General features: G+C 50.5%; 2 protein-coding genes across 2 annotated transcripts; one reads left to right on the forward strand and one right to left on the reverse strand.

Annotated features, from left to right (window-relative positions):
- Positions 1-558: 558 nt before the first annotated feature.
- On the forward strand, positions 559-11,916 carry ILF2 (interleukin enhancer binding factor 2). Its single transcript, XM_082202406.1, has 15 exons — positions 559-721; positions 3,210-3,269; positions 3,866-3,908; positions 4,394-4,498; positions 4,650-4,727; positions 5,232-5,334; positions 5,442-5,507; positions 5,933-6,049; positions 6,306-6,384; positions 7,521-7,608; positions 8,460-8,521; positions 8,619-8,733; positions 9,834-9,924; positions 11,119-11,289; positions 11,781-11,916. Exons 1-14 carry the CDS (start codon positions 717-719, stop codon positions 11,277-11,279), a joined length of 1,173 nt encoding a protein of 390 aa, XP_082058532.1. The 5' UTR covers positions 559-716; the 3' UTR covers positions 11,280-11,289; positions 11,781-11,916.
- A 506-nt stretch (positions 11,917-12,422) lies between these two features.
- On the reverse strand, positions 12,423-20,568 carry SNAPIN (SNAP associated protein). The gene is made up of 4 exons (XM_082202627.1): positions 20,298-20,568; positions 15,941-15,987; positions 13,767-13,885; positions 12,423-12,888 (listed from the first exon to the last, which is right to left on the reverse strand). The coding sequence occupies exons 1-4, from the start codon at positions 20,480-20,482 to the stop codon at positions 12,784-12,786; spliced, it is 456 nt and encodes a 151-aa protein (XP_082058753.1). The 5' UTR covers positions 20,483-20,568; the 3' UTR covers positions 12,423-12,783.
- Positions 20,569-23,796: the final 3,228 nt, after the last annotated feature.

Consider the following 23,796-nt stretch of genomic DNA (forward strand, 5'->3'; position numbering starts at 1 on the left):
TAAAATAACCCAACTCGAACTAATTTTAAAAATACCGGGCTAGCAGAGGATGGTTTCGATCCATCGACCTCTGGGTTATGGGCCCAGCACGCTTCCGCTGCGCCACTCTGCTGCTCGCGAGCAAAATGCTTCACTGATGCTCTATAAGTGCCGCACGATGTTCTGCGCGTGCGCGCTAAGCACTATTGTCTCCCTCTTCGCTCGCTTCTTGCGGCGTCCTTCTCTCCCTCTAGCGGTCTCCAAAGAGCTCCGCTGCCCAAAAGCCGCACATGCGCATTCCCCACCTCCCCTTGCGCGGTCCCTCCTCCCTTCCCTCTCCCACTAAGCCCTGCCCTATTGGTCACACTTCCCGCTACCAACTTTGCCATTGGCTCACCGCTCGCGGGGCGAGCGCGAGTCTTCCGAATGACAGACGGTCCAAAGGAACCAATGAGATGACGGAAGCAAAGACGCGGGCGGGAAGCCACTGTGGGACACGAGGACGGGATTGGCTGAAGGAGGGGAGCCGCGGCGGCAGCCAATAACGGCGGCTGCTACTGCCTAAGGGGACCAATAGAGGCGCAGCTTGTTGCGAGGTGCGCAGAGCGGCGGGCGCAAGTGTAGGCCGGGCGGCTTTTCTTTCATATTTCCTCGGTCCCCTCCCCCCACATTCGCCGCACCGTTTCTTTCTTTTTTTAACGCCGGAGGAGCAGCGACGGTTATTGCTCGTCGGAATCATGAGGCGAGTGAAGGGAGGGGGGGAGAAATGGGGGGGAGGGGCTGGCACGTGGCGGGGGAGGGGAATTGGGGGCAGGGAGAAGGGAATGGAAGGATTGGGGGTCAAGGCGGGCGCTCACTTTTTGTGAGGCGGGCGCTTATTTGGGGCGAACTGTGCTCAATAAGCAGGACAGGGAAACCCCCGAACCTCCAGGGACGGAAAAGTCTGCTTTTCTACCTGAATATGGGAGCGCGCGAGCGAGAGAGAGAGATAGACTGCTGCTGCGCTTGGAAGCTCCACCTCCGGCTGGCGTCTGCCTGCCCTATCCCCCTGCCAAGTGCCATATAACGGGGAGGGACAGGGTGGCTAAAGATGGAATTCCCCTTGCCCCTCCTAAGGACGCATGGAAGACGGAGCGAGATTGTTTTCTCCTGCTCTGGAGGGCAGGACTCGAGATTCCAACAGGGGTCGGACTAGATGACCCTTGGCGCCCCCTTCCAACTCCCACAGTACAGTGGTACCTCGGGTTACGTACGCTTCAGGTTACAGACTCCGCTAACCCAGAAATAGTACCTCGGGTTAATAACTTTGCTTCAGGATGAGAACAGAAACCGTGCGGGAGGCCCCGTTAGCTAAAGTGGTGCTTCAGGTTAAGAACAGCTTCAGGTTAAGAACGGACCTCCAGAATGAATTAAGTACTTAACCCGAGGTACCACTGTACTATCATTCCAGGAACAGAAGAAGAGCCCGGCTGCTGGATCAAGTCCCAATGCCCCATCTTAGTTCAGCATCCTGGTCCCACAGCCAGTGGCGTAGCGTGGGGAGTGCCAGGGATGCCGGCCGCACCGGGCGCAACATTTGGGGGGCGCGTTTGGCCGGCCCTCCTCAAGGAAGCAGGAACCCCACTGTCCTCGGACCTCCTCCGAAGGCTGGCGGTGGGGCGGAGAGACCTCCTCCCGCCGCCAGCCTTTGGAAGGCTGCTCTGAAGCCTGGCGGTGGGGCGGAGAGACCTTCTCCCTGCGCCAGCCTTCGGAAGGCTGCTCCGAAGCCTGGCGGTGGGGCGGAGAGACCTTCTCCCTGCGCCAGCCTTCGGAAGGCTGCTCCGAAGCCTGCGGTGGGGCGGAGAGACCATCTCCCTGCGCCAGCCTTCGGAAGGCTGCTCCGAAGCCTGGCGGTGGGGCGGAGAGACCTTCTCCCTGCGCCAGCCTTCGGAAGGCTGCTCCAAAGCCTGCGGTGGGGCGGAGAGACCTTCTCCCCGCGCCAGCCTTCGGAAGGCTGCTCCGAAGCCTGGCGGTGGGGCGGAGAGACCTTCTCCCCGCGCCAGCCTTCGGATGGCTGTCCTGAAGACTTGTGGTGGGAGCAGTGGCGTAGCGTGGGGGGTGCAGGGGGGGCCTGCCGCACCTGGCGCAACATCTGGGGGGGCGCGGAAGAGACCCGAGTGCTAAAATCCACGGGTTAGGGGGCGCAAATTACTTGCCTTGCCCCGGGTGCTGAGAAACCACGCTACGCCACTGCCCACAGCTTCCCCAAAGGGAAGCACACAAGTAAGATCCCCAAAACACAAATAGCCGCCTTTCCCTTTCTGCCCACTGGCATTCAGAGGCATTAGGGCTAATAGCCATGGGTACTTTCCTTCTCCCATGAATTTGCCAAATCCACTTTGATGGCCATCCAAGTTGGTGGACACCACTGTCCTCCTATGGGAGAGAGATACAACAGCCAAAGGGTGGACCCCCCAAGTACAGAAGGAGTCTATTTCTCTGAAATGGTCAGATAATGGGTGGGGAGAAACAGGATAGCCAAAGGATGGACCTCTGTGTACAGAAGTAATCTACCCTCTCAGATAACAGAGGTGGGTGAGGTAGCTGAAGGTGAGGCTTCCAGGGGCAGATGCAGTCTACCTCTCTGCAGTCGGCAGATAATAGGGATATAGACTTCACAACAAGAGCGGGTTAGACTTGGGACTTCATGGGCCTTGGGTGTTATTGAGCTTCGAAAGGCATGTGTGACTTCACTGGATAGTTACAGGTAGGTAGCCGTGTTGGTGTGCCGTAGTCAAAACAAAATAAATAAAATAATTTCTTCCAGTAGCATCTTAGAGACCAACTAAGTTAGTTATTGGTAGTTATTGGTATAACTGCCAATAACTAACTTAGTTGGTCTCTAATGTGCTACTGGAAGGATTTTTAAAATTTTTATTTTATTCACTGGATAGCAGAAGTGAACTTAGGATAACCTTTGGTCTGCCCAACCTGGTATTGTCAACCCCACACTTGAGGACCCTGTGGCCCGGCAAATGTTGCTAGACTCCAACTCTCATCAGCTCCAGCCAACATGGACAATAGTCATGAATGATGGGCTTCTGGATGGAGGGCACCAATTGCCTGATGCTTAATGTAAATGGGGGGAAAGGGTGTAAGGAAACAAACCTCTGGGAACAACTGATAGCAGATTGTGGCTCTTGCTTGTACTTATGACTCCACCCCCTTTCTTCCCCCATGATTTCTTTCAGGGGTGACAGAGGCCGTGGTCGTGGCGGACGCTTTGGTTCTCGGGGTGGTCCTGGCAGTGGGTAAGTCCCACATGAAAGTTAGGCGTCTGTCCATTTCTAGCAGCACAAACACAGGAAACTGCCTTATATTGTGCAGGGCCATTGATCCATCTACCTGCCATTAGTCTCCACTAAAGGCAGCGGCTGTCCAGGGTTTCAGGCAGGGTTCTCTCCAGGGAATACTGAAGGAAGCCCACTGGTCTATTCAGCAAAGTTTTACCTGCAATGACTGGAAGCAGGTAGGCGTTCAGACAGGAGACATTTCCATCCATACAAGGCCAAAATGGATCAACTGAAACTGTGTCTCGGTAGACAGAACACACTATGGTTTAGATGGCCACGTTTTCTAGGCAGGAGGCCTCATTGGTTCTGCTGCTGTGGCTTCCTCCCAAGCATGTGTGCCTACTTGGGAGTAACTCATTGAATATACTGGGGCTGAATAATCACACATAGGCTCTTGGTGTCAGCTTCACATCCTTCTTCCTTATAACATCCCTTAAGTAAAGTCAGGATAAGCTAAAGAACAGGATCAAACCTGTGACCTAGGTCTTGAATGTACTGTAAACTCTGGCAAGAGCAAAATCAAAGTTCACCTTCCTATGTTAACTGTGTTTCAGGTTCCGGCCCTTCGTGCCTCACATCCCTTTTGACTTCTATGTGGTAAGTAGGCCTGATGGGTGCTTTTGAATGTGGCTGGCAGTCCTAAGTTTGAGAAGTTTGTCTTGGGAAATTAAAAATCAACCCAGCAAGCTGTGGGATTGGAGAACATGGAAGCTTTCTGGATACAGCCATGAAATGGTGCGCCTGCATTCCCAAAATATGCTAGGGAAAAAGTAGTGCCCAGGGTTGGCATCAATATTTGGAATGCCTTGGAGTAGGAATCAGACTTTTATGTGCATAAGTACACATAAAGAGATGGGTGAGATCAAATTGGAGGCCCTACCTTGCCTTAAAAAACAAAAACTCCTGTTTGTTCAATACCTGCCTGTTGTTGGTGGCTGTGTTATGTGCACAGATTGCTGTTTGGTGGTGCTGAGTGGTGAAACCACATATATGAACACTGCTTAAATGGGACTACTGAGGATGAACATAGTGCACTGTGTGTGTATGTGAAAGTCTTCATAAAGGTGTCCTCCTTCCTTCAGTGCGAAATGGCTTTCCCCCGTGTGAAACCAGCCCCAGATGAGACTGCCTTCAGCGAAGCCTTGCTAAAGAGAAATCAGGACCTTGCTCCCACTTCTGCTGAACAGGTGTGTGTGGTTTTGACTGGATGTTTTATTTATTAATATGTTAAATTTTGCACAGCTGCCTTGAACGGCCAATTGCACATTAAAATACGGTATATAAATCAGGTAATAAACAAATAGCTACATACTACTCTATTTCCCCCTTCTGTACTAGGCTTCTATCCTCTCTCTGGTGACCAAGATCAACAATGTGATTGACAACTTGATTGTGGCTCCAGGAACATTTGAAGTGGTGAGTCAGTCTTCACTGAGAAGACATTGGGAGAATACTCATGTTTAGCAAGAGAGTATGTGTTTTCATCTGAAGGGTTTTGGTTTGCTGTGAGACTTCTCTCAGTAGACACAATTGCCAAACTGGGATTGAAACAGAATCTCCGCTGAGCCAGCCTCCAGGCAGGATCGCATCAGTCCCTCTAGCCCAGATTTCAGAGTGACACAGGCAACAGCTTTTTTAAAGTTTACATTTGAATTTCTGAGCAAGTGCTATGGGCACCATCTCTCTCCGTTCATCTCTCTCCCCACTCCCCGGATCAGCCACCCCAAAAGTGGCAGGCTGTGAGTCTGTAAAAAACATAGAGTTGAAAGAGGAAGTGGGAAGGAGCGTCACTTTTCCAACTTCCTTTTTTAGCTCTATGTACTTGGGCTTGGAGGCTTTGTGGGCCAACTTGGGAAGATCTGAACAGCATATTTATGTGTACATTCTCTCTCTCTCTCTCTCTCTCTCTCTCTTTACCAGCAAATCGAAGAGGTTCGCCAAGTGGGCTCCTACAAGAAAGGAACCATGATGACTGGCCACAATGTGGCAGATCTAGTTGTGATCCTGAAAATCTTGCCCACATGTAAGTTTTCGTATTCGCAAAGGGAAGGGAAAATGGCAGAGTGGGGTGGGGAGTGTGTTCTAATGGAGCCTTCTGCAATGAATTTTGACTTCTGCTTCCATCCACAGTGGAAGCTGTTGCCGCCTTGGGAAACAAAGTTGTGGAAAGCCTGAGGACGCAGGATCCTGCTGAAAGTGAGCACCACGTTTTGTCTGCCATTGCCCTGTTCTATGCATCAGCACACTCAGTGCTGCATTCCAAGCAAAATAACCCCAGGGGGAAAGGTATATGCTAGTGGCACAGCCAGGAAACAAATGGACACTTGAGGCGCTTCGGAAAAAGACCTGTCTTTTGCCTCAAATGCAATTGGCTGGATTTGGGATGGGAAGACTGTGGCATTCCAGATACTGCTTGACTGCAAGTCCCATCTCTTATACTCGGCCATGCTTGGGCCGCTGGGAGTTGCTGAAGGACCACTGATTTGGGCAAGATTCACTACTGGGGTCCAGAGTACTATCTGGTCCACAATACAGAGAGAAATCTCACCAAGCATTGAGATCTGTAGCTACTCTTCAGTCACTTCTTGGCTCATTTCATCCCTGATTTTTTCTCCCCTTAGTCCTGACCATGCTCACCAATGAGACCGGCTTCGAAATCAGTTCTGCAGACGCAACAGTGAAGATTCTTATAACCACTGTGCCCCCCAACCTCCGCAAGCTGGATCCCGAGTTGCACCGTAAGGAAATTCAGGCAGTTTGTTTTCTCTGCAGTGGAGGGGCAGGGGGAAGGGCAGGATGGATGGAAGTTGACCTTGCTTAAATAGGTTGTGCTTTTGGTTGAAGAGTAGAAAAGAGCAACCTGCCCAGAGGGCCTTGAGTGCTGTTTTTATTGTGTTGAGGTGTCTGTGCCGAGCATAGAAGGCAGGAGTGTTTCCCTGCTGAACACAGTTTCCCTAATGCTGCCACTTCTGTCGTCTTCTCTCCGCTCACCAGTGGATATCAAAGTGCTTCAGAGTGCTCTGGCAGCTATCCGACACGCTCGCTGGTTTGAGGAAAACGCGTCTCAGTCCACGTAAGTCTCTCTCACTTTGTGCCTGGGGAGTCACCTTTCCTCCTCTTGCAGAGGTGGCCCTCCAAGCCTTCTAGCCTTGCTTTTGCCCCCAAGGTGTTTTTAAAAACAAAACACCTAACTGCAGTGTGTCCTTGAGCTCTGATAATGTCGCTTGCTGTCTGCATGTAGGACAGAGAGGTGTGTGCAAGAAACTAACCTATGGCATAACGGTTATATTTACATTTGTTCCTACGCCCACTTTTGCCTCTGCCCCCCGCCCACCAGAAGGGAATGCCGCCTTCAGGCTCAAAAGGGTTCTCCTGCCTTGTGGAAGGACATAGGGGAGGAAGCTCCCCAATCTGTAAAACCTAAGGCAGACCAGGGTCAACCTTAGCTCTTACACTGGGAAACATCAAGGCTTTGATGCATTTCTGAGTTTGGACTTGCTCCAGCTGCTTGCTTCTGGTGCTCTTGGTCCAGGTCCTAACCCCTGGCAGAACTCCCATATCTTGGGGACGTATGTCTATTCACAATGAGCCTCCTTCTGATTCTCCGGACTCTGGCATGGGGGCAGTTGAGGCACAAGGATGAGGTGTTCTTTGTGTAGATTTGGTCGCTTCTAGTGCTGCTTGCGCAAGATTCATGCCTTTGCAGTTGGATCTCTTAAGCTGGCATAAGAGCAGAGTAGCCTTGCTGGATCAGACCAAAATGTCAGTTTAGTCCAGCATCCTGTTTTGTAGAGTGGCTCACCTGATGTCTCTGGGAAGCCCACAAGTAGTATATGAAGACAGAAGCCACACTTACACACAGAATTTGCCCCCTTGCAGATGTCATTCGGAGGTAAATACCTCTAAATAGGGAGATTTCATGTAGCTTTTGTGGCTAATCCACCAATGGACACCCTCCTCTTTAGTAGTATAGAGTCCAGTATTCTAGAGAAAACCATCACCACCATTTGTTTTTGAAAATTTATAAACGGCTTGATCCAAACACCCCCCCACACACCCAGCATGGTTCAAATAAATAAAACATGGCTACAACCCACAAGCTAATTCAAAACAAATACACACAAAAACTATCATTTTAAAACAAAGATAGTAGCAACAACACAATAGATAGATAGATATTCTGGGGATGACATTGTTACCTTCTTTCAGAGTGAAAGTCTTGATCCGTCTGCTGAAGGACCTCAGGATGCGGTTCCCAGGCTTTGAACCCCTCACACCCTGGATTCTTGACCTGCTGGTATGTGGAGAGATCAAGGGCAGGTGCTTGGCTTCCACTGTGGGCTGATTCTCTAATGGTGGCTGCTTCATGTTATGCTTTCTTGATCAAAACATTCAAGGATCCTGTTTTTGCAGTTGGGAGAAGCTTGGCAGCAATCTGCATCCCTTTTTCCTGTGTGACAACACTTTGAAGTTGTAGATCAGAACTAGGACTGATCTTTTTAAAAAAAAAATCATGAATTTAAAACAGTTAAGGAAGGCAGAGACGATGAAGAAACAGGAAATGAATGTGGAGACTCCATTGGGTCAAAGACAGTCTCCTGAATAATTTAATCCACAACGTAGTGCATACTTAGAAGGGTTGTTTTTCATTTGCAGGTAATTGCATAAGATTGAGTTGCTCCTTAACTTTTCCCCCCTGCGAATATAAATATTCTGCAGGGAAGGAAAGGGTGACAGCATATTTACTATATATACTGGAAAGTTGTGTGCTGTGCATTTGGACACCTCTTTAGGCAGTGGAACCAATTTGCTGCATGATGTCTCCTGAGATCAATGAGCAGCTTTTCACTTACCTTTGGATCCAGTTGGATGCCATTTTGAATCAAGATGGTAGACTGAACCTTGCCAAACCACCGATTTCAAAACTCCACTGGTTTTCGTTTGTTTCCTAAAATTCCTGAGCAGCTCCAGGTATGAAGCTGCCAGTGCTTAGTGAAATAAAATGTTGAACTGTCTTCTCAGTAAGCCCAACTGAATTTAGTTGGAATCCTTTCCCAAGTCAACACAGACAGAATTGTATTGGCAGTAACTGGGGAAGCAGGATGGAGAAAACAAAGCTCTACTATTTGCTCTTCTCTTTGGTTCTAGGGACACTATGCTGTGATGAACAACCCCACACGGCAGCCCTTGGCTCTCAATGTTGCCTACAGGTATAGTCAAAACACTTTTAAAATTCAGGGGGGAAGAAAAGAATTCGTGTCTTCCAAATGGGGTATCATTATTACTAATCTTGCTGCTTCTTCGCAGGCGCTGTCTTCAGATCTTGGCTGCTGGGCTCTTCCTTCCTGGTTCTGTTGGCATCACTGACCCCTGTGAGAGCGGGAACTTCAGAGTCCACACAGTTATGACCCTGGAGCAGCAGGTAACCCATCCCCCTTTTATAATTGAGATACCGGATAGTGCAAGGATTTAGGTTGAGGGGGACATCTGTACAAGAATGTACAAGAGGGGTTGAGGACCTGTGGCTCTCCAAGTGTCGTTGGAACCACAGCTCAGCATCGTCCCTGACCGTTGGCCATGCTGGCTGGGGCTGATGGGAGTTGGGAGCCCATCAAGATCTGCAGGGCCATGTGATCCACACACACATACACCAGTTACATTTGCATGCACATTGATATGTGGTCCTTGATTGGTTGGGATATGTGTCTGGGAAAGGGGGTGGGGATCCTGTGGCCCTCCTCCCAGCTCACATTATCCCTAGCCACTAGCCCTTCTGGGGCTAATGGGAGCTCAACACCACATGGAGGACCATCGCTGGTATAGTGGCTATAAACATGAGCTGAAAGCCCTTGCCTCTGCCACAGACTTAGTATACAGTGGTACCTCAGGTTACATACGCTTCAGGTTACAGACCCCGCTAACCCAGAAATAGTACCTCGGGTTAAGAACTTTGCTTCAGGATGAGAACAGAAATCGTGCTCCAGCGGCACAGCGGCAGCAGGAGACCCCGTTAGCTAAAGTGGTGCTTCAGGTTAAGAACAGTTTCAGGTTAAGAACGGACCTCCAGAACGAATTAAGTACTTAGCCCGAAGTACCACTGTACATGGCTTTAGCCAAGCCTCTGCTCTTAATAACATTGGCCTGCCTGCCAGGGCTGCTTCAAAGTAAACTTTGCAAAAGAGTTGTTAACTATTCAAATACTTTTTGGGGGCAAGATAAGCACCACACCTCCAACTTCTCAGCAAATTTTGGCCTCCTACAAAAAATTCTCATCCTCATGGCTAAAATGCTTGCATAGGATTGTCAGAGTTGGACCCATAGGTTTCACACCTGCTTTGAGATGCTTTGCAGATTACATGAAGTTCAACTACTGTGTGTCCTGCACTGTTTGAAGAGGCAAGCGTGTGTGCCCTTGCTGTCACTGAAAGAGAAACGTGCTGTGCAGGTGGATTTGCAGCCCAGAGAGGTCCTGAAAGTGCAGGGAGGGGACGATGTGTGACTGGTCTTTCTATTTCCATCTAGGACATGGTCTGCTACACAGCCCAAACCCTGGTCCGCATTCTCTCTCATGGCGGATACCGGAAGATCCTCGGGCAGGAAGGAGATGCCAACTGTAAGTAGGAGCTCTTGGAAGGAGCTGCGGCTCAGTGGCTGGAGCATATGTCCGGGATCTCCTTGTTGGGCTGGGACACCCTCCAGACGGAAACCTTGGAGAATGCCAGTCAGAGTAGACGGTATAGAGCTAGATGGACCCAAGAGTCTCACCGGGTACAAGGCAGGTTCCTATCTTGGAAAGACAGATGGAAAGTGGAGCCCTCTCAAACAGTTTTGCTGGGACAGGCCTGTTCCATCAGGCCTCCTCTCCTTCAGCTGTCACCTGGGAGCAGGTGTTTCATCAGACTGCCTCCATGGGAGATAGGAAGAAGGGCTCACTCACTCCTCTGTTCCATCAGGTGCCTCCTACCCCTGAACTGGGCCACCCGGCTATTATAAAAACAACTGTTTAAGAAGCAGTGCCCAAGTTTTTGCCCCCCCCCCCCCGATTCCTTTTGTATGTAGCGTTCCTTTAAATTGCAAGCATACAGGCAGGGTCTGTCTTGTTTTAACTGATTGTACATAAGCCAATCTGGGAACCTTTTTGGCCAAAAGTCAGGGTGCAGATATTCTAAATAAATAAAAATAATGAATGGGGGCACTGGCACACATTATCTCTCAGTTATTATAACCAAGGAAGTAACTAGTCTTTACCTCTAGGCAAGTGAGCAGCAGCAGCCTCTGGTGTTAAAATATTATTGGCTCCAAGTCTTATGCTAGAGGGATCGGGGGGTCTACATATAGGAATAAAGCCACACTTTGTTCTACTACATTGCAGCCTTTGGCTGTAGCTGAGGTGAAAGATGTTTAGAAATAGGCAACGAAAATCCAACAGGAGAGTTATCTTAGGGGAGATGTGCCATGGCCGAAAGATGGCTTGTCAGCAGCATCAAACAACAATCCTAATCACATTTAACCTGAGTGTAAGCCCCATTGAATTTGGTGTGACTTAAATTCAGAATAAGACAAGCATAGGATTGCATGCTGGCCCTCGGCTGCTCGTTCCTCGGTGCACTTAGCCCAGGTATTTGGAACCCATGGCCCTGTGGGTGAACTACAACTCCCCTCATTCCTGGTCATAATTGCTAAAACTGCTGGGAGTTGTAGTTCAGCAACATCTGGAGAGCCAAAGGTTCCTGCTCTAGTGCAGTGTTCGTTGTACAGGCTTAACTGCCTGACTCACAACCACCCTGGAACATTCCTTGTTTCGCAGACCTGGCTACCGAAATGTCTACCTGGGAAGGTGTGATTGTGACCCCGTCGGAGAAAGCCTACGAGAAACCACCTGAGAAGAAGGAAGGGGAAGAGGAGGAAGAGAACCAGGAAGAGACTGCTACCGGAGAAGAGGAAGAGAGCATGGAAACCCAAGAATGACCTGCCAGGTGTGATGTGGCAGATTCAAGGGGGCAGCCCTCCCTGGTTTCTCTCGCCCCCGACAGTAACACAGCTCTCCCAGCACACCTGATTGATAGCTGATTATGCCAAGAGCTCCCTCCTCCACTCCAGCCACCTTTATTCCCTCTTCCTGGCTTCCCTTCCACTGAGCCCATTGACTTGGTGTCTATTCTGGATATGTTCACCCTGGTGGTGAGAACTGCAGATGGCACTCTATCCCACACCCTCTTGGAGTTGCATGTGCTTTCCAAGGCCAAAGTTAAATCTCCTAGGTCATACTTTTTACCCAGGACCCCTTGAAAGTTGGTGTGCCTGCTTGTTTTATTTGACTGGCGGGGGGTGGGGTGGATAAGAGACTAGTGACCCCTGGATAATTATGGTGTGGAATACCTGTGTTGCTTAGAATGCAGATTTAGAAGCAAAGAGGAGGGGAAATGGCCTGAGCTGGTGTTCAAGAGCTGTTTTGCTTCTGTCTTTCAGTGACCTCCCCTTGCCTCTGCTACTGATGGATGAACAGCTGAAGAAGGCCAAACCTGACTCCCTTTTCTGTGTGTTATTCTAATTGTCTTGTTTTTTTTAAAATTCTTGCTATTAAAATTGTGTTTTCCTTTTAAAAGCTGTTAGTTGGGTTTGTCTGTCTGGGTGCTGGATCTACCAATTGGTTACATCAACTGATAAGAACCAGGATCTGTTACAAAAGTGACCTTCAGAAAGTGGTCAAGCTCCAATGACAACTTTTTTTTGATGAAAAGGTTAGCAACTCTTGCAAACTCTTAGCTATCTCTCAGCAGGACCTCCTTTATTTAGATCAAGAGTGAGAACTAGGAGACTTTTTTTTAGCAGAAGAAATAGTAAACGGAGCTGAAACCAAGCTTATTGGGCACTGAGTACCAGGCTTGGAACTTCAGGCCAGGGGATGCTCAAGAAAAGCACAAAATCTATTTAAAAGTCAGACTTCCAGCGTGTTGCTATTCCCAAATATGTCCCTTAGCTTGGATCATCTTTGTTCCCATTTGCTTTTCCTTTGCATGAAAAGTTTCTGTGACTAGCGGCTTAACCCAGCATTCCCTACAACAGCTTTCAGGAAACCCCCAAAGTGCAACAGACTGAGCACAGGAGGCCTTGTCCCATGTTAACTAGCAGTGAACTTTTATTGCACAAGCAAGAGGCACCATTCTTGGCCACGTTCTGTGTCACTCTGCAGCCATAAGCAGGCCCAATTGCACCAACTCCACCTGAAAGAGTACCTCGGCAGGGGGAAGCATGATAGGAAATTTGTGCCCAAAACCTTTCTTTATGAGATGAAGAGTCTTCCATATGCAGGAATTCCTGTCCGCGGGGCAGGAGCTTTCCCTAGCACCATGCAGTGCCCAACAGCCCAACTCTTGTATCTTTCTCCGTGTTGTGCTTAGAAGCTGGCAGCATCCGTAAGGAAATGGCAGCTCTGGAAATTGCGCCACTTTTCCCTTAGGAAAGGTCCCTCTCATTTGCTGGGCGAGCCTTGGGGGTAGCTACCGCCGGCTTCAAGCATGGCTTTTCTGCGTGCGGTCTCCTTCGCTATACCATGGCTGAGCCTTCTCAAGCGCTCCTGTAAAGGAGAGGAAAAGGTTTCAGCAAGAGTTTCATAAGCAGTGAAGGCAGCTCCATTTACAAGTTCTTGAGGTGCAGGAGACACTCGCCAACTGGGCAGAGCTACGTTGTTGTGCTGCCAGCCCTTTGTACCATAGGTTTTCAGTCAGGACTTGCACCTTCCAACAATATCTCGGTGAAAAAATAAAGGGTCAGCATTCTAAATAGCCTGCCTGCTGGTCCTATAGTCCCAAGGGCGAGGGAGAAAGAGTATCATAGCAGTTAAATCAATCCATAGTGTTAAGTGCCATCCATAATATCTGGAAGGCAGTGGGTTAACAAAGGAGACCTTCAAGACTTCTTTTTTCCCCAAGCACATGCTGACACCTCCGTGTGTTTCTATAATTACTGGGGCTGAAAAGGACCATAGGAGATGTTGAGCATGGAAGCTAATGAACAACCAAAACTAGAACAGAATCAGTGTAATGTGCTTCTACATGCCCAAACTCTAGGTCCCGATTGTCACAGTTAAATATTTTTATATTGCAAATCACCCTGTGACCCTCAGATACTAAGGGTGGTATTATAAATTTAATTAAAAAATTACAGTGCTGAGTTTCCAGGTAGGAATGCAGCAAACTGCCTTAAACCAGGTCCAATGAATACTGTCTACTCTCGCTAGCAGCAGCCCTCTGTGAGTTTCAGGCAAAGAGTCTTTCTCCCCCCTTCCACCTACCTGAAGAAGCTGTGGGTCAAATACAAGGCGTGCAAGGCAGATTTTCTACCACAGAGCAGTGAGGGCCTACTCTGGCTGCCAGCTCCAGCAACTTAAAGAGCTGTAATATGTTACGTAAGAGGAAGGTTGGTATAAAAAGTCCATCCCTCTCACACACACACCTGAGCATTTTGCAGGATATTATTAACAAGGACAACTCTGCGCCGGGCATTGAGCAGCTTCTTGACGTAAGGGTCCAGGTCGAGGGCTACCTTCTGGTCTTCGTTGATGCGACACAGCTCTAGTTGGGGAAGAGAGGAGGGGGAAAGGTTTTTAGGCACGAGTCCGATTGGGATTTGAACCATGAATTTCCACATCGCCCATGGCGGAGTAGACCTCAGCAACTGACCTACAAGGGAAGATCTAGGATTGGTTGTTAACATTTATTTTACCCACCTTTCACCACAGGTCCCAGGGTGGGTTCCAACAGTTTGAAATTCAGAATGTAAAACAAATTACAGCTGTAGGAATAAGGTGGGCCCTGAAAACACACATTTTGGGCATCAAAAGGCCCTGAGTTCAATATGAGATAGTGCCAGTTGGCTACTAACGTGCCCTCCAGCACCTATCAATCACAGCCAGCAGGGCCCAACAGGGGTAGATGGGAGTTGTAGTCCAGAGACATTTGGAGGGCCTCATTTTTCCTTCCCCTAAAATAAAAGATGCCACACAGATTCAACACTATTCCCTGGAGGTGTATGGTGGGGAAAGATCTCATGATTGTTTACAGGAGCACTGTTGTTGTTTAGTCGTTTATAGTCGTGTCCGACTCTTCGTGACCCCCTGGACCAGAGCACGCCAGGCACTCCTCTCTTCTGCTGCCTCCCGCAGTCTGGTCAGACTCATGTTGGTAGCTTCGAGAAGACTGTCCAGCCATCTCGTCCTCTGTCGTCCCCTTCTCCTTGTGCCCTCCATCTTTCCCAACATCAGGGTCTTTTCCAGGGAGACTTCTCTTCTCATGAGGTGGCCAAAGTACTGGAGCCTCAGCTTCACGATCTGTCCTTCCAGTGAGCACCCAGGGCTAATTTCCTTAAGAATGGATGCGTTTGATCTTCTTGCAGTCCATGGGACTCTCAAGAGTCTCCTCCAGCACCAGAATTCAAAAGCATCCATTCTTCAGCGATCAGCCTTCTTTATGGTCCAGCTCTCACTTCCATACATCACTACTGGGAAAACCATGGCTTTAACTATACGGACTTTTGTTGGCAAGGTGCACTATAATATATTATTGGCCCTCTGCTGAAGGCCAGAGTGCATATCCTTGCCGGTAGGCATTGGCTAAAATTTAAAAAGGGGATAGGGTCTATTTTAACAACAGGGTGACTCCATCTTGGAATCAGGGAATGCTACATGTTATTGTAAGTATGATCTTTCTTTGGACTTTCTTAGTTTGTTATACTTTCTCACCACATGAAATCTCCTATTTTAAAGCATTGTTTTTGTGCTGATCACACTTCTGCCTGGTACGCCAAACTACCCATTCAGACCCCTCACCCTCACTACGTAACCAGCACCACAAATATCAAACAGAGAAAAGCCTTTACACCTCTGCAGCTCCAGTCTATGTACGCTGCCATAGGTGAAAGATGCTATTGCCAGATCTCCCTATGAAGAGAGAGTTTGGCCATGTGCCTGAAGACTTACCCCATTACTTACTAGTTTGCCCAGTCTACTAGGACTTAAGAGCAGCTTTGTTCAAAGATTTAAATCTCCCAGTTAGATCAATTGGGTATTTAATTAACTTTTTATTATAGGATAGCTCCTCCTACACCTCTGAAAAAGTGGTCTGTTTTGCCTTTAGAGAGCAATTTTAAAGAGAAAAGTTTATAGGGATGAAAAGCTAAATTCTTCAGGGGAGCAAACTCTTATCTGACAAAATGTCTGATTTTAATAATTATTTTAACTGTGTAATGTATTTTAACTTTTATAACAGCTTCAGCTAGACTAAATAAATAACAATTTTAACAAAATTGGCCCTTCAGGGCAGAAACTGCTGCTTAGAGAGGCCTCTTCTAACAAGACACTGCAGACTCTTTACTGCTCAGTGAATATGGGGCAGTTATTGCTTCATTTCTCTAGCAGGTGGGGCAATACTTAAGTCCCCTTGGATATGATTCCAATGAGCTTATACAGGAAGGAATGAAATATTTTACAAACCAATATTGAAGTTGCTGTTACTTCCTGGTTGGGATAAAAAGGGGTAAAGTATTTAACAAATCCCAGAAGCAACCAGTTTCCTCTGCCCTCCCAGTTATGTTCTCATCAAACATTCTTCCCGCTGTGCAGATATTTTTACCTGTGGCCAGGCTGTCGATGTGTTCCCGCAATTCCACTTGACTCTCCCTGCAAGGAAAAACAAGAAAGGAATATAACAGCCTGGGAGTGGGGTGGGGGGAATGCCACAGAAATTTACTAGCTCACAAAAAATAACGTTCATGCCGGAGGACCGGGCTTCAAAACCCCATGCAGGCAGGAAGCTCACTGGAGTGACCTCAGACCGGTCACAATCTCTCCCAGCCTAACCTACCTCACAGGGTAGTTGTGAGGATAAAATGGAGAACCACATGCACCACCTTGAAGGAAAAGTGGGCTAAAAGAGTAATAATGAACTAAAATACCAGAGGGAGGTTCGTTCCCTCTCACGGGGTGAGGGGGCCCACAAATAATACGACTCAAAGGAGTTTGGAGAAAAGCCACAGCTCACTGATAAAAGTGTCTGTCTTGCAAGCAAAAATTCCCAGGTTCAACTGCTTTTTCCAGGTAGGACTGGGAGACTCCCTGACTTGAAGCCCTGGAGAGCCACTGCCGGTAAGTGTGGACAATACTGAGCTAGATGGACTCCGTATAATCAGGGCCGGATTTGGGTTTGATGAGGCCCTAAGCTACTGAAGGTAATAGGGCCCTTTATATGTCCAGCTGTCCTTCGTCGACAACAAATTGTCGCTCTTTTTTGTGTTGCATATATGCTATATGGTAATTTATGGACCTAATAGGTATCTAAAGCCATTTGCACATAACAAAATATGTATTTTATCAAAGTAATTGTCGAACTAAAATACAATTAAGAAGTATATTAATAGTGAAATACAATTAAGAAGTATATTAACAGTTAAATAATTATTAAGCTCTAACTTAAAATGATTTTTTAATTCATAATAAACTTAATAATGCAAACCTATATTTTTCCTTTAAATTTTTTGGGGGCCCACAAGAGAGTGGGGCCCTAAGCTATAGCTTGTTTAGGTAAAGGTAAAGGGACCCCTGACCATTAGGCCCAGTTGTGGCCGACTCTGGGGGTTGCAGCGCTCATCTCGTTTTATTGGCCGAGGGAGCCGGCGTTTGTCCACAGACAGTTCTTTCGGGTCATGTGGCCAGCATGACAAAGCCTGGCGAAACCAGAGCAGCACACGGAAACACCATTTACCTTCCCGCCGGAGTGGTACCTATTTATCTACTTGCACTTTGACGTGCTTTCGAACTGCTGGTTGGCAGGAGCGGGGACCGAGCAACGGGAGCTCACCCCGTCACGGGGATTCGAACCACCGACCTTCTGATCGGCAAGTCCTAGGCTCTGTGGTTTAATCTGGCACTGCACGGTATAATCCTGTGAATTCTTGCCTTCAGATATGGGAAAGGCTTCCTCCCTCGGAAGACGGCAGCAGGGCTTGTTCTCTGCTGCTGCAGAACTTACGGAGGGAAATACACTTTAGAAAGCTGCATCCCTATTGATCTACCAACAGGGGCTGGGCAGGGCAGAGGAGCTGCACCTGGCTGACTTCTACCTGCCAAGGCGCACATCTATCAAGTGCCGGCTCTGGGCCAGGCAGCCGCTTTGGAGAGGCTGCGTTCCCCGCTCTCCGCAGAGGCGGGGCTGGCGTGAAGCAGCTGCACCTGAAGAACTTCTGCCTGCCAAGGCGAACATCTATCAAGTGCCGGCTCTGAGCCAGGCAGCCGCTTTGGAGAGGCTGCGTTCCCCGCTCTCCGCAGGGGCGGGGCTGGCGTGAAGCAGCTGCACCTGAAGAACTTCTGCCTGCCAAGGCGAACATCTATCAAGTGCCGGCTCTGAGCCAGGCAGCCGCTTTGGAGAGGCTGCGTTCCCCGCTCTCCGCAGGGGCGGGGCTGGCGTGAAGCAGCTGCACCTGAAGAACTTCTGCCTGCCAAGGCGAACATCTATCAAGTGCCGGCTCTGAGCCAGGCAGCCGCTTTGGAGAGGCTGCGTTCCCCGCTCTCCGCAAGGGCGGGGCTGGCGTGAAGCAGCTGCACCTGAAGAACTTCTGCCTGCCAAGGCGAACATCTATCAAGTGCCGGCTCTGAGCCAGGCAGCCGCTTTGGAGAGGCTGCGTTCCCCGCTCTCCGCAAGGGCGGGGCTGGCGTGAAGCAGCTGCACCTGAAGAACTTCTGCCTGCCAAGGCGAACATCTATCAAGTGCCGGCTCTGAGCCAGGCAGCCGCTTTGGAGAGGCTGCGTTCCCCGCTCTCCGCAGGGGCGGGGCTGGCGTGAAGCAGCTGCACCTGAAGAACTTCTGCCTGCCAAGGCGAACATCTATCAAGTGCCGGCTCTGGGCCAGGCAGCCGCTTTGGAGAGGCTGCGTTCCCCGCTCTCCGCAAGGGCGGGGCTGGCGTGAAGCAGCTGCACCTGAAGAACTTCTGCCTGCCAAGGCGAACATCTATCAAGTGCCGGCTCTGAGCCAGGCAGCCGCTTTGGAGAGGCTGCGTTCCCCGCTCTCCGCAGGGGCGGGGCTGGCGTGAAGCAGCTGCACCTGAAGAACTTCTGCCTGCCAAGGCGCACATCTATCAAGTGCCAGCTCTGAGCCAGGCAGCCGCTTTGGAGAGGCTGCGTTCCCCGCTCTCCGCAAGGGCGGGGCTGGCGCGAAGCAGCTGCACCTGAAGAACTTCTGCCTGCCAAGGCGAACATCTATCAAGTGCCGGCTCTGAGCCAGGCAGCCGCTTTGGAGAGGCTGCGTTCCCCGCTCTCCGCAGGGGCGGGGCTGGCGTGAAGCAGCTGCACCTGAAGAACTTCTGCCTGCCAAGGCGAACATCTATCAAGTGCCGGCTCTGGGCCAGGCAGCCGCTTTGGAGAGGCTGCGTTCCCCGCTCTCCGCAGGGGCGGGGCTGGCGTGAAGCAGCTGCACCTGAAGAACCTCTGCCTGCCAAGGCGAACATCTATCAAGTGCCGGCTCTGGGCCAGGCAGCCGCTTTGGAGAGGCTGCGTTCCCCGCTCTCCGCAGGGGCGGGGCTGGCGCGAAGCAGCTGCACCTGGAGAACTTCGGCCTGCCAAGGCGAACATCTATCAAGTGCCGGCTCTGAGCCAGGCAGCCGCTTTGGAGAGGCTGCGTTCCCCGCTCTCCGCAAGGGCGGGGCTGGCGTGAAGCAGCTGCACCTGAAGAACTTCTGCCTGCCAAGGCGAACATCTCTCAAGTGCCGGCTCTGAGCCAGGCAGCCGCTTTGGAGAGGCTGCGTTCCCCGCTCTCCGCAAGGGCGGGGCTGGCGCGAAGCAGCTGCACCTGAAGAACTTCTGCCTGCCAAGGCGAACATCTATCAAGTGCCGGCTCTGAGCCAGGCAGCCGCTTTGGAGAGGCTGCGTTCCCCGCTCTCCGCAGGGGCGGGGCTGGCGTGAAGCAGCTGCACCTGAAGAACTTCTGCCTGCCAAGGCGAACATCTATCAAGTGCCGGCTCTGGGCCAGGCAGCCGCTTTGGAGAGGCTGCGTTCCCCGCTCTCCGCAGGGGCGGGGCTGGCGTGAAGCAGCTGCACCTGAAGAACCTCTGCCTGCCAAGGCGAACATCTATCAAGTGCCGGCTCTGGGCCAGGCAGCCGCTTTGGAGAGGCTGCGTTCCCCGCTCTCCGCAGGGGCGGGGCTGGCGCGAAGCAGCTGCACCTGGAGAACTTCGGCCTGCCAAGGCGAACATCTATCAAGTGCCGGCTCTGAGCCAGGCAGCCGCTTTGGAGAGGCTGCGTTCCCCGCTCTCCGCAAGGGCGGGGCTGGCGTGAAGCAGCTGCACCTGAAGAACTTCTGCCTGCCAAGGCGAACATCTATCAAGTGCCGGCTCTGAGCCAGGCAGCCGCTTTGGAGAGGCTGCGTTCCCCGCTCTCCGCAAGGGCGGGGCTGGCGCGAAGCAGCTGCACCTGGAGAACTTCTGCCTGCCAAGGCGCACATCTCTCAAGTGCCGGCTCTGAGCCAGGCAGCCGCTTTGGAGAGGCTGCGTTCCCCGCTCTCCGCAGGGGCGGGGCTGGCGTGAAGCAGCTGCACCTGAAGAACTTCTGCCTGCCAAGGCGAACATCTATCAAGTGCCGGCTCTGAGCCAGGCAGCCGCTTTGGAGAGGCTGCGTTCCCCGCTCTCCGCAAGGGCGGGGCTGGCGCGAAGCAGCTGCACCTGGAGAACTTCTGCCTGCCAAGGCGCACATCTCTCAAGTGCCGGCTCTGAGCCAGGCAGCCGCTTTGGAGAGGCTGCGTTCCCCGCTCTCCGCAGGGGCGGGGCTGGCGTGAAGCAGCTGCACCTGAAGAACTTCTGCCTGCCAAGGCGAACATCTATCAAGTGCCGGCTCTGGGCCAGGCAGCCGCTTTGGAGAGGCTGCGTTCCCCGCTCTCCGCAGGGGCGGGGCTGGCGCGAAGCAGCTGCACCTGGAGAACTTCGGCCTGCCGCGCAGCGACTTGCCTGACGGCGTGGACGTGCGTGTCCAGCTGCCGTACGGCCGGCCGCAGGAACTCCAGCAGCCCCTCCGCGAAGAGGTCTCTGGCCGCGGGGCCAGCCGGGCTCGCCGGACCCGAAGGAACCGCCGCCGCCGCCGCCGTCGTTGTGCTGGTTGTTGTTGTCGTTGCCGCCGCCGCCGCCGCCGCCATCGCGCTTTACTTGACTGGCCGCCGCAAGGCCTGCCGGGACAACTTTGGTCAAGGGAAGCGAGAGCAACGCCGCAAAGGATCACGGGAGGCCAGAGAACGGCCGAGGAACGGGGCGGGGGAAGGAGGAGGCGGGATAGCTGAAGTCTCGCGAAGAGTTCCGAGGGAAGGACGGGAACGCCGCCAGTGGGATTGTGGGAAATGAAGTCCTCTGCAGGCAGCTGGGAAATATATTAATTGTGAAGCTTTTTGTGCTTCTTTTTTTAACAGGGTTGTGTTGTTGTTTTTTAAAGTAGAACATAGAGAGAGGATTGCACTTTTTTTGCACTCAACTTGCTGCATGTATCATTCTTTACCCAGACTGCAAATAAGTCGCCTTTTATGAACGTTGTGGAATTCTCAGTGCAGTCCAAAAATATATATATTGCAGTTTAAACGGGTTGTGTGATAGGAATTTTGAGGTCTTAGATATATGTTAAATGTTCATAAGTGTACCAACCAAGCACGGACATAGATCAACACTGGAAGACCGACCTGAAACCATTTTGATTCCTAAACTGAGCAAATGTTTTCTCTGCAAGGTCAAAGTGGGAAAGCCTCACATTGTCTCTTTCCTCACAAATCCTGTCTTAAGGGCACATTTAAGATCTGAATTAGGGTGTGAGCCTGTGACCTGGCCCAGGAACTAAGTATTTATCATTACAAAAAACTAGCCAGGCTCCCCAGGAAATCCAATCAAGTGACCTGCCAGACAGGAGATAAACAATGACAGGAGAAAAACAACATTCATATTTCTGTTTTACACCGCCTTTTCTGTGATGTAGGTATGATGTATCTGAGGCGTGGTCTTAGGTTACACCCCTTCTGTGATGTAGGTATGATGTTTCTGGGGGTGGTCTTGATCTAAAGGTAAAGGTAAAGGTAAAGGTACCCCTGCCCGTACGGGCCAGTCGTGTCTGACTCTAGGGTTGTGCGCCCATCTCACTTAAGAGGCCGGGGGCCAGCGCTGTCCGGAGACACTTCCGGGTCACGTGGCTAGCGTGACGAAGCTGCTCTGGCGAGCCAGCACCAGCGCAGCACACGGAAACGCCGTTTACCTTCCTGCTATAAAGCGGTACCTATTTATCTACTTGCACTTAGGGGTGCTTTTGAACTGCTAGGTGGGCAGGAGCTGGGACCGAATGACAGGAGCTCACCCCGCCGCGGGGATTCGAACCGCCGACCATACGATCGGCAAGTCCTAGTCACTGAGGTTTTACCCACAGCGCCACCCGCCACCCGGTCTTGATCTACAGGGTGGCAATTTCAAAAGTCTTTATAAGGCCTTGCACGCCATTTTTCTGGGTTCCTCCTCCTCTCCTGCGGGTGAGGGGAGCACCCTGTTGCAAGAGATAATAATAATAATAATAATAATAATAATAATAATAATAATAATAATAAATTTTATTTATATCCCGCCCTTTTTATTTGCAGACCGTAAATTTCTCTGTGGGACATACCAGGAGAGGCGGTCCCGTAGGTACGAGGGTCCTAGGCCGTATAGGGCTTTAAAGGTTAAAACCAGCACCTTAAACCTGATCCTGTACTCCACCGGGAGCCAGTGCAGCTGGTACAGCACCGGATGGATATGATCTCGCAGCGAAGACCCCATAAGGAGTCTCGCCGCGGCATTCTGCACCCGCTGGAGTTTCTGGGTCAGTCTCAAGGGCAGCCCCACGTAGAGCGAGTTACAATAATCCAGTCTGGAGGTGACCGTCGCATGGATCACAGTGGCTAGGTCAGGGCGAGAGAGGTAAGGAGCCAACTGCTTAGCTTGGCGGAGATGAAAAAACGCCGCCTTTGTTAAGCTTACTAGCTGCTTTGCTTCTCAATATTCTCTAGTTGGCCTCTGTTATTTTCTCCTACCAATAGGGAACCTATGTAAGGACTCTATATGGGCTCTTGGATACCCCATAAGGGAAAAGGGCAATTTTTGTTTACAACACTGACTTTTTGCGTAGCTTAAGCCCTGCCGGAATCCGAGGGCTGTGGCTGTTTGGCACCACCACCACCCTACATATTAATACGTGGCTGTTGTGAGGATGAAATGCCCCCTTGAGCTCCTCGGAGCAAAGGCGAGAAATAAATGCAACAATACAGGTAGGGAGAGCTACGTTAGAAGGGGGGGGGACACCATTCTGTTCCAAATGATTAATAAGAAACAACTCCTTTAAAGTGGGAGGTGGGGAACACACATTAAAAGCAATCATTCTGTTCCACAGAGACTCAGATTCTGCATTAAGAATCCTGCAACCTGTATATATCAATGCAGACTAACCCGATGGGAGGATGGGGGGAAACAGCCTAATACCAGATTGTTTGCCTATTAGCCTCAATACAGGCTGTTCCGGAGGGCCTTTCCTATCACCTGATGCCCAGTCAGTTTAACCAGACCTGCTTGCCTTTATATATATATATTTATTTCTGCCAATAACCAGTAGAACTGCTTGCCGGGGATTGAATCCTCTGCCCCCAAGGCTTGTGTTCTACAGCCTCTCCCTCTCCCACAATTCTGCATTGCAAGAAAAAGCCGTGGGGTCACTTAGGCTGGCCGCTTCTCCACCTTTTCCGATTTCTCCGGCCTGTACACGCATTTTAAACTCTTCTCTTAAGGACTAGAAACTTGCATTCGAAACGAAACCGTGAGATTCTCGGGATGTAGGATTCTGCACCCACTACTGCTTCCTGCCCTCTGTTGGAATCCACATACATATAAAAAAAGTTCTGAAAATGCTTTTTTAAAGAAGCCTTTTGAAAAATACATTGGATTTTCCATAATGCTGACCATTGCCACCTAGTGTCACATTGTATATTGTGCTTAAAACATACTTCAAACATTTTATTTGCAGCTGTATAGCTGAGTCCTCTCTCTCTCTCTCTCTCTCTCTCTCACACACACACACACACACACACAGACAGACACATTCACGGAATAGCCACAGCTATACCCATATAATAAGGAACCTCAGCTCCCAAGGCTCAAATGTGGCCCCCAAGCATCTCTGTCTGGCCCCAGTGACAATCTCCCCACCGCACCCTCGAGTGGCGCTGCTTCACACATTCCCGTGTTTTGGGCTGTGTCCCTGAACTCTGATATTGCTGCCTCCGTCTTCCCTGCATGGGCAATAGGGAAGGAGTGTGAGAGGGTGAAGAAGCTAGCCTAGTGCACAGAGGTAAAAAAATAAACAAATCTACATTTGTTGCCCCACCCACTTTTGTTGCCCCCACCCACCATTAGCATATGGCTCCCATAAGGTCACCCAGAGGGGAATCTGGCC

The sequence above is a fragment of the Podarcis vaucheri genome (genome assembly GCF_965113315.1).
Source record: "Podarcis vaucheri genome assembly, chromosome: 16".
Taxonomy (NCBI): Eukaryota; Metazoa; Chordata; class Lepidosauria; order Squamata; family Lacertidae; genus Podarcis; species Podarcis vaucheri.

Coding starts and splice junctions, on each gene's coding strand:
- ILF2 (XM_082202406.1), top strand. Junction 4,728..5,231: donor CTCCAGGAACATTTGAAGTG/GTGAGTCAGTCT, acceptor TCTCTTTACCAG/CAAATCGAAGAGGTTCGCCA. Junction 8,734..9,833: donor TTATGACCCTGGAGCAGCAG/GTAACCCATCCC, acceptor ATTTCCATCTAG/GACATGGTCTGCTACACAGC.
- SNAPIN (XM_082202627.1), bottom strand. CDS start 20,482: ATGGCGGCGGCGGCGGCGGCGGCAACGACAACAACAACCAGCACAACG. Junction 13,886..15,940: donor CATCGACAGCCTGGCCACAG/GTAAAAATATCT, acceptor TTCCCCAACTAG/AGCTGTGTCGCATCAACGAA. Junction 12,889..13,766: donor ATATCCTGCAAAATGCTCAG/GTGTGTGTGTGA, acceptor TCTCCTTTACAG/GAGCGCTTGAGAAGGCTCAG.